The sequence below is a fragment of the Fukomys damarensis genome, unplaced genomic scaffold, assembly GCF_012274545.1.
Source record: "Fukomys damarensis isolate Sample0158 unplaced genomic scaffold, DMR_v1.0_HiC HiC_scaffold_16, whole genome shotgun sequence".
NCBI lineage: Eukaryota > Metazoa > Chordata > Mammalia > Rodentia > Bathyergidae > Fukomys > Fukomys damarensis.
Window position 1 is genome coordinate 22,849,057 of NW_022900928.1, and position 9,746 is coordinate 22,858,802.

General features: G+C 49.1%; 1 protein-coding gene across 1 annotated transcript in view; it reads right to left on the reverse strand.

The window, feature by feature from the left end:
• The window catches only part of Smpd1 (sphingomyelin phosphodiesterase 1), a 4,109-nt gene extending 3,005 nt beyond the window's left edge, over positions 1 to 1,104 (reverse strand). The window contains exons 1-2 of the mRNA XM_033764183.1: positions 615 to 1,104; positions 2 to 238 (exon numbers count right to left, since the gene is read on the reverse strand). Coding sequence (XP_033620074.1) covers positions 2 to 238; positions 615 to 920 — 543 coding nt within the window. The 5' untranslated portion in view covers positions 921 to 1,104. The remainder of the gene's footprint in view (position 1; positions 239 to 614) is intronic.
• Positions 1,105 to 9,746: the final 8,642 nt, after the last annotated feature.

Sequence of the window (9,746 nt, forward strand, 5' to 3'; positions counted from 1 at the left end):
GCTTTGGCACTGCAGTCAAAGTGATATTCCAGGATGAGAAGATGTCCCAGTTCCCACAGGTGGAGCCCAGGAGCAAGCCACAGGCCTCAGACGGGCTCAGCACCGAGCGTGTCCACACTTCTATCATGTCATCCTCGAAAAGATGCACAGCTGACTGGCACACCTTGGGGGGTGCTATCTTCAGCAGTTTGCACAGTGTGGTGGCAATGGAGCCCACCCGCTCCACGTTGGGCTCCTTCTGTGGTGGGAGGAGTCAGAGGCGAGAGGTCAGAGACAGCAGGGGACCAGGCCACCCCTGCAACCACCCAGGAGGCCTCCCTGTCCCAGCTGGGGCTGGGCTGGACTCAGTGCCACCAGGAAAAAGAGACTTCAGTGCCTCCTACACCACCCTGTGACTCAGGCAGTACCAGCCCTTCCTCTTTAACTCAGTGGCCAGCTCAGGACACTGATTTTCCCAGGCACTGTCTGTGCTGTACCCTTACAGTGGGGGACATTAGGTGTCTCCAAAAGGAAGAAAACTCCCTGAAACAACGCATCCAGGAAGCATTCGATCCCAGCACCCCACCTTAGTCCTGGCCTGCACCCCCGCCCTCCCCCAGTTTACAGCCACTCACCTTCAGCCCAAAGTCAATAGCGGTGAATAGGCCTTTGCAGACTGGACAAGTGAGGTTCCACCACCCAAAGGCAGCCTGGAGCTGGGGCATGATGCCCCTGAACCTGCCAGGGTAGCTCTGGGCAGGAAGAGGATGAGCTCTGGCAGGGGCCCAGAGAACCTTCGGGTCAGGCAGGGTCAGCACCACCATCAGGCCCAGGCCAAGCCACAGGCATCCCAGCCTGGGGGCCCCGGTGGGTCTCTCGGGTCCCGGCTCCCAGCCCGAGCTGGAGTGGCCCTGACTCGGCGACGCTCCATGGGGGGGCATTGTCGGGCTTCCCGAGAGTCTGTCTGCCCCTCCGGTTCCCACCCGACTAGGCCGTGGTTGGCCCTCAGGGCCAGGGGTGCGCTGGGGTCACCCGATTACCCTTGCTGTGGTCTGCTGACGGCTCAGCACCGCAGCTCCGCCCCTTCCTGTTGGTCCAACCCGGCAACTGATCCCGGCGCGGTGCGGGGAGGGGGGGGCATTGTCGGGCTTCCCGAGAGTCTGTCTGCCCCTCCGGTTCCCACCCGACTAGGCCGTGGTTGGCCCTCAGGGCCAGGGGTGCGCTGGGGTCACCCGATTACCCTTGCTGTGGTCTGCTGACGGCTCAGCACCGCAGCTCCGCCCCTTCCTGTTGGTCCAACCCGGCAACTGATCCCGGCGCGGTGCGGGGAGCGGGGACAGAGAGCCTGCCCCTCTCCGCACCCTCCAGTCACCTGTACGGACAATCCTCCAGTCGCCTTTGATTCCGAGTTCGCCGACTGGAAGGGACCCTGGCTCACTTGGGGACACCCTTGCCTTTTATAGCTGAGAAAAGTGTGAGGCTCGGGGTGGTGAAGTGACTGACAAACCGAGAGACCTTACAGCCGGGAACGCGGGGGGCGGGGGACCTTGGGTCTCCCACCGCGGCGAGTAAGAGCGAACATTTAGTGAGGTTTTGTGTGTTTGTTTATTTGTTTTGTCTTTCAGTACTGGGGATTGAACCCAGGGCCGTAATCTGAACCTCTGAACTACATCCCCAGCCCTTTTATTTATCGTTTTATTAGTCCCTCTAAGTTCTCAATTGCCCAGGATGGGCTCGAATAGCTGTCCGGAGAATTTGGGTTACAGGCGTGCACCACCATGCTCTGCTTTCTTTTGGTGATGGTTGGTTTGTTTGAGGCAGGGTCTTGCTCTGTAGTGCATGCAGGCTGGCCTTGACCTAACTCACTGTATAGCCCAGGCTAGCCTCCAACTCTCAGCTATCCTCTTGCCTTTCTTGGGGCTCTAAAACTTCCCTGGAGAGAGTATTTATGGTTAAGAAGCTATTTATGTTTGGGTGGGGGATTTGGCTCAGTGGTTTCACCAGCTGCCTTGCAAGTGCAAGGGCCTGAGTTCGATCCCTGGTACAAAAAAAAAAAAGTTATTTATGTTTGAGAGTATTTATGTTTAAGAACACAATTTATGACAGTTCTCAATTCTCAGAAATTTCTTCTAGTCCAATAAGGGAAGCTTTGAGGTTTTTTGGGGGGTGGAGGGGGGTAGAGGCTCTACTGAATCTGAAACGTTTTAAGCTTAAAGCAATGTTTATATCAACTGTGGAGTTTTTAGTGTGTTCATATCTGTTTTTTGGGGTTTTTTTTTTTGTATTGTTTTTTTGGTACTTGGGATCAAACCAAAGACTGAAACATGTTAGGCAAGCACCACATCCGTTAAGCTACATCCTCAGCCCTTTTTTATCTTTTGTATTTTGAGACTAGGTTGTGCTTGGTTGCCCAGGCTAGACTCCAGCTTTCTTTCTATTAGTACGTGTTTGTGGTACACAATGACTACATTCATAGTGGAGAATTGGTACATGTACACAATACATCTCAATTCTTTTTGGCCCCTTCCCCTTCCTTTATTGCCAGCATCTGATTAATTCATTTATTTCTAAGTCCTTATAAAGTTAATTAACAGCCACTGATTATGCTAAATCAAGGTACACTCTTAGATACATCGTCCATGCTAGATTACAGTAACCTTTCCCTCTCATTTCCTCTCATCTGTCTTTCATTTTACACTGTATTTATATGCTCAGTTTCTCATATAAGAGAAACCATGTGATACGTAAACTGCTGTGTCTTCTTTACTTCAGTTGACATCGTCTTGATATGAGAAATACAACTCCCAACCTGCTAGATTTCAAATGTGCTGAGTTCGTGGTCCCACACCTTGGAGGAATGAAGTTGAGAACCAAAGAAGTTAGGAGAGTTTTATTGGAGAAAAGAATAGCTCCTGGATTTTCAGGAGGGGTTCCAACGGGTGGCCATGGAGGCCTTTGTCAGGGGTGAGATACAGCAAAGGCTCAGTGTGGGTACAACATGTGTCAAACTATAATCAACTGGTCCCAGGATTTAGCTCAGTGGAGTTGTGCCTACCTTGAAAGTGAAAGGTCCTGAGTTCGATTCCCATCCCCAGTACCAAACCAAACTAAACAAAGCTACAGTCAACCCATAGATTTATGAGTAGAGCTGCTTAGCTAATATTGATGCAATGGGGAAAAGAGTCAGGTGGCAAAGGCACATGGAAAGCACAAAGGCATTTTGGGAAGGGATGGGTCCAGATGCTCCGGTCACCCACCTGGGCAGCTGATGCCTATCTAGACTTCCTGGACTAGGTGGTGCTCTTTAAAGTACAATCTCAAGTTACTGCTTATCCCTTCAGGAAGCTTGTAGGCCTGGCCATTGCCTCTCTACCTCGAGGTCTGGACTTCTTCAGATGTACCTCCAGCCATAAGTCTGATATTTGAGAGTCCGGTCCCTCTATGACTATATATTAATTTCTATCTAACTCAGCTGCCTATAGTGCCTCAAGGTGCATCTGTTTTCTTACAAATGACTCAGGTTTATCCAGAGTATTCTTTAGGGCACAGTAGTACTTCATGGTGTATAAATACATGTTCTTCACCTCCAACTTTTGGTCCTCCAGCTCCAGCATCCTGAGTAGCTGAGAGAACAGGTGAGCGCCACCCACCCTGCTCATGTCCGAGTCTCTGAATCTGAAGAGTCAACCAATCCTAGATCAGAAATATTGGGAAGAGGGGGTATCTGTATTGAACCTGTACAACTTTCTTTTTCATTTCATGGTTCTTTTTTCTTTTTTGATTCTTTAAACAACACAGAATAACAACTATTTACAAAGCAATTATGTTTTATTAGGGATTATAAGTAATCTACCAATGATTTAAAGTACACAAAAGGAAGCAGAAAGCTGGGCGTGGTGGCGTAAGCCTGTAATCCCAGCACTGGAGAGGGTGAGGCAGGAGGGTCACTTTTGAGACTACACAGTAAGACTCTCAAAAAAACAAACAAAAAAGACAAAAGGACAGAAAATGGCAAAACTTCTTAGCATAGCTTTACTTTCTTAAAAACCTGTTTGTGTTTCCTAAAGAAATTGACTTTCCTTAGATTCCCTTCTCTTCCCTACACAACTAATTTAGGTGCATACGCCTTTTTTTTTTTTTTTTTTTTGAGACAGGGTCTCATTGTGTAGTTCAGACTGCTCTACAACTCACTGTGTAGCCCAGGCGATCCTCCTGTCTCAGCCTCCAGAGTACTGGGATTAAGGGCTCGGCAATAAACCTTTTACTTTAACTATTTAATAAGCCAGCTACTTCTTTTGTTGCCTCGCTGTGCGCACAAATAAACCCTTTCTCTTGGTGATCTATCCTTTGTTAGTCTAATTCACAGGCCTTGAGCATTGAACCTAAGAGGGTGGAGGAAAGTTTTCTCTGGCAAACTGCTTCTTTGTCGTAATAACCGTATGCCTCGATTTATGCCTGGGTCTCTGAGGATTAGAATTTTAGCAGAAGGAAAAGGAGGGAGGAGGGCTGTTGTTCAGAAAGCACAGGCATGGAAGTGCTATGAAGTGGAGTCTCCTCTTCCCCAGTTCCCTGCCTGGGCTGTTACTGTTACTCCTCTGACTCTCTGCCCTGATAAAGAACACTGATGACTTCCTAGTGGGAACTCTACTTATATCTCAACACCTCAGCTCATACCCCAGCTCCTTAGTAACGGCTTTCTCCTCACTCCTTTCCTATTTTCCTAGCCCTCATTTAGTTTTTTTTTGAGACAGGATCTTGCTATGTAGTCAAGGCTGGGCTCGCACTACCACACCTGGCTTCTATCCTTTGCTCTGACAGATGTGCTTACAGCAAATCAGCTGCTCTTTCCCTGAGACATAGGTAGTCAGACCTGACCTAGATGCCATTGTTCTCCATCACTTGGGTTCTGAGACAAAGATTCGTGTGATGGCACACACTTGTAATCCCAGCGCTCAGGAGGCTGAGGCAGGAGGATCACTAAGTGTTCGAGGCCAGCCTGAACTACATCAACAGGGCCTGTCATCAATCAATCAATCAATCTTATTATAAAGTGCTTTTGGAAGGAATGTGGAAGGGAAGGGAAGGGAATATGCAAATAAGAGGGAGATTATGCCACTAGCAACATACAAGAAGCTTTTTAAAACAAGTCAAAAAGGGCAGGACTTGTACACCATTGCAGCTGCTACTGAGAGTGTGAGCTTTGGTAGGAGCTCCCTGTTGTTTGGGGCAGTATTCTGGGAGGCCAGAAGTTCGGACAGTTACCTTTTACCTAGAAAGGTTGTTGTGGAAAGGTAACTGAACTCTTGCTGTATGGACTTTTCATTCTGTTTGTGTGTTCTTTTCTTTATCTTCTGTCAGTCATGTGTCTCGTCTCTCTTTAACCTCAAGTAGCCCATATAATCACTTATCTTCATGGGACTGCAGCTTCAGAGCTGTTTGAACTGTGTCTTCTGAAATTCAACTCCCAAGACCCCATGTAATGTCCTTTTTACTTTGGTAGTTTCTGAGTTTAGAATGACTGACCGAAGAAGTTGTGGGTCTAGGGACCACTGGGTACAGAGAGAGCCCTGTGATGTTGCTTGGTTGCTTGACAGGGGCCTCATTTAACCCTGAGAATCAATCAATTAATTAATTAATTAAAAATTTTTGAGACAGAGTCTCACCATGTAGTCAGGCCATCCTCAAACTCGTGGTGATCCTCCTGCCTCAGCCTCCCAAGTGCAGGGGTTACAGACCTCCACTACCATACTCCTCACCCAACTCTGTGAGAACTCCGAGGTGGGGTGACCCTTCAGACTTGTTCTGAAGTAGTCTCAGAGGGCTGGTTTCACTTAGGGAAATCCCTGTAGGGGTGAGAGTTGAGGACTTTCTGTTGCGATCACTCCCAACAGCTGGGGGAACAGATTCTGCATTCCGGAAGGAAGGCCCAGGCAGTGCACCATAACATCTGCAGGCAATTGCTTGTGCCACTTGGATCCAGCATACTCATGAAACTCGCTTCACTGTGGAATGTAGGAGAAAGAAAGTGGGGAAGAATTACAGCTCTCTGCAGCTGGTCTCAGGCAGCAACTGATGCTCCTTTTACTCTTTTTTGGGGGTGGGCAGAGTCTTGCTATGTAAACTCACTATATAGCCCAGACTAGGCTTAAATTTGCAGTGACCTTCCTGCCTCTGCCTCCTAAACGCCAGGATTATAGCTGTGGGCCACCACACCCAGTAATTCTTCTATGCACTCTAGATTTCCTTTACCTTTAGTTAGCATCTCTGTCAATTCCAGAGGTGCATCTGTGGCTGTGATCCAGACTTTCACCCTCTCAGTGATCTGAGTCCCTGGCACAAATGCCTTCTCAAGTTGTGGCTACTGCACTTGTCTTTTTACCGTCAAAGTAGGGCAGAGGGCACCAAGAGGCACCCAGCTGGGCCAGCTGGATGCCAGACAGAGGCCCCTGTGTCTCCATTATGTCACAGCAGTGCTGCCTCCTCTTGGGAAGCAGGATCCACTGTACAACCGAGATGATGATGCCTTTTCCTGCCTGCTGCCCCTTGCATACGGGAGCCCAACATTGCTAGGCAGCAGCCTCAGCCCATTCTCCCTCTGGACAAATTTCTCCTTTGGATGCAAGACCCTCTAGGCCTGCAGAGCAGGGTGTGTGTGTGTGTGTGTGTGTGTGTGTGTGTGTGTGTGTGTGTGATAGTATCGGGCTCCAACATGATGGGACCTCATGTCCACTTTTTGAATGCTCTCTGAGCCCTTGGAAGGTGGTAATATGAGGCTCAGGGGGCTGAAAGCACAACCCCGTTTCTGCCTACAATGGATTGCTTGTGTTTAGGGTGGAAGGAGTCCAGTGTATTAACTCTCCACCAGGGGCTGGTTTGTTTTCCTCAAGGTTTGGTGCCATGCTGGGCATCTGGCGGGCGTTTCTGATGTTGGCAGGGTGGACACTGAGCAGCACGAAGGGCATGTCAACCTTCACACGCACATGGGCTTGGTTGCTCCCTGCCTGCCTCCACCTTGGCGGGTGCATTCTGTCCTCTCTTGCCCGGCAGCGGCATTGCCTTAGACAGCCATGGAGAAACCACAGGGCCCCCGGCTCTCCCTCACTGTGCACTCCTTACCGCGTTGGCGAGTCGTGAAGCTTCCAGGCAGTCGTGTGGTTATTTGGTGGGCTTTCTGGTCATATATTAACCTATCTTCTCCGTGCCCCAGTTTTTTCGAGACAGGCTCTTGCTGTGCAGTCCAGGCTGGCCTTGAACTCACTATGCAGCTCATGTTGGCCTCGAAGTTGTGTTGATCCTCCTGACTCAACCTTTTGAGTGCTGAGATTTTGTTTCTTTCTTTCCTCCCCCACCGCTTGAACTAGCTATGTAGATCATGCTGACCGAGAATTTGGAATCCTTCTGCTTCAGCTTCCTGAGTGCTTGGATCCTCCCTTCCTCCCTTCCTCCCCTCCTCCCTCTTCCTCTCCCTCTCGCCCCACTTTCTTCCCTCCACCCCTGCCCCTTGAACTCACTAGGTAGACCAGGCTGGCTAGAATTCAGAATCCTCCTGCCTCAGCTTCCTGAGTGTTGGGGTATTGGAATGTGCCATCACACCCGGTTTCATTTCTTCTTGAGATGGGGCCTCACTGTGTTGCTCAGCCTGGTCTCTAATTTTCCTCCTGTCCCAGCCTCCAGAGGACCTGGAATTACAGGCATTGCACCACCTGGCCAAGTGAGACTACACTTTTCCAAGGCTTTAAATTTTTGCTGTCTCATTTAGTGTGGACTGTCACTTTTTCAAATACAGCTGCCAATGAATTACTTTCTTTTCCTAGAGTGCTGACTGGGCTTAGCAATCACCACTCAATTTTTTTTTTTTTTTTGGTTTGTTTTTTGATACTGGGGATCAAAGTAGACCTTGCACTTGTGAGGCAGGTGGCAGCACCACTGAGCTAAATCCCCAGCCCACATTCTTTAATCAATTCTACTATTCTTACAGTTACCATTTTTCTGGTAGTCTCAAAATTCTGATTCATTAAACCAGCTAGGGCCTAAGAGCCCCACAGCTTGATGATTTGAATACCGATGCAGCACGATGTTCGATATTCGCCACCACTGGCCTGGGGCATGGCCTTCCAGTGGTGTATTATGCCAGTGCAGCAGTGATCTGAGCTCCCCTACCCTTGATGGGGGCTTTATTGCCAGCAGGTGGTGACTGATCCAGCCCCCAAGTCCCACCCCAGCATCCACTTCCTCAGAGCTCTCCTGGACTGACCATAACAAACTGGACTACGGAGGACCATACAATGGAGATGAACTGACAAGAGGTTTATTGGGGGATGCTCTTAGAGTCACCACCCATGGCGAGGTTCCTAGCACCCACTTGTAGTTGCAGCACTTGGGAAGCTGAGGCAGGAGGATTGTTGCCCACTTGAGGCCTGGCTCAAAACACAAACCAACCAACCCACTCAAACAAAGACAAAACACCTGAAATAAAGAATTCTGACCCGTAAAGGATAGGCAGAAAGCAGGACTGGGCATAGAGAGTTTTGCTGCAGTCTGTATGGAAACTGCATGTGGCCTCCAGAAAGATCTGAAGTGGAGATAACTCATCAGTTATTCTGGAGGCAGAAAGGCCTGGGCCTCTACTCCCCGCTAAACATTAGTCACAGAATATGTGTTGCTCCAGAGAGCGTGTGTGGTGCCAGAGGGTGATGTAGGAGGAGTTTTTATTCATTTTGGTGGTGCTGGTGATTGAACCTAAGGCCTTCACACTGAGTCACACCCTCAGCCCTTTACAATTATTCATTCATTTTTTACTCTGAGACAGATGTCTTGCTAAATTGCTAAGTTGAACAGGCTGGGCTTGAACTTGCTGGATAGTGAGTTTGAGCCTAGACTGGGCAATTTAGTGAGACCCTATCTTTAAAAAAAATATGGGGCTCAAACTAGTACCACAGGGGCTGGGGTGGGGGATGCCGGGGGAGGAGAAGGAGGGGAAGAAAAAAGGAAGAGCTAAGGGGCATGGCTTTGGGCAAAGTGATCCATGGGTAGAGGCCCCTGTAGAGCTTGCAGTCAAGGCCTGTAAACCAGCAGCAGCCCTGAACAATAATCCTCCCCTCTCTCCCTCTCTCTCTCTCTCTTTGAGACAGGGTCTCACTGTGTAGTTCAGGCTGAACTTACTACATAGCCAAGGCTGGCCTCAGATTTGCAGCAATCCTCCTGCCTCAGCCTCCCAAGTACTGGAATTATAAGCATGTACCACCACACCTGGTAGTAAGTCTATTTTCCTGAAGGGAAATCTGGGCAACACACAGTGACTACCACACTTTTTCTCAGTGTCTGTCTTGGGAAAGGACACAGTTGTAACTTGGTGTCCTGTGGCTCTGAGTCCTTATGAACACAGCTCTGCAGAGCTGGTAGTAAGAGGGGTGAGAGCTACATGGTTCTTGAATTTTTCTGGGCGTTGGAACCCCTGACACTTATCAGTGAGGCTTCCAGGCTACTGGAAAGTGAGTGGGAGAATGCAGGAGTGGAAGGGGAGGTAGCCGTCTAAAGAGGTAAGGCTTCTGTGGCTCCTGCCACCATGGCAAAGGGGACGTCAAGCGTGCTGAGAGGTTGTTGGCAGACTGGCAATATCTGCTGCTGGTTAGGATAGTAACTTCCTAACTAATTTGGAGTAATTTTATATAGCATCCTCTTGGGATAACTATACTCCAGATATCGAGAAACCTGTATAGCCGGGTGTAGTGGTACATACCTGTAATCCCAACAGTTGGGAGGCTGAG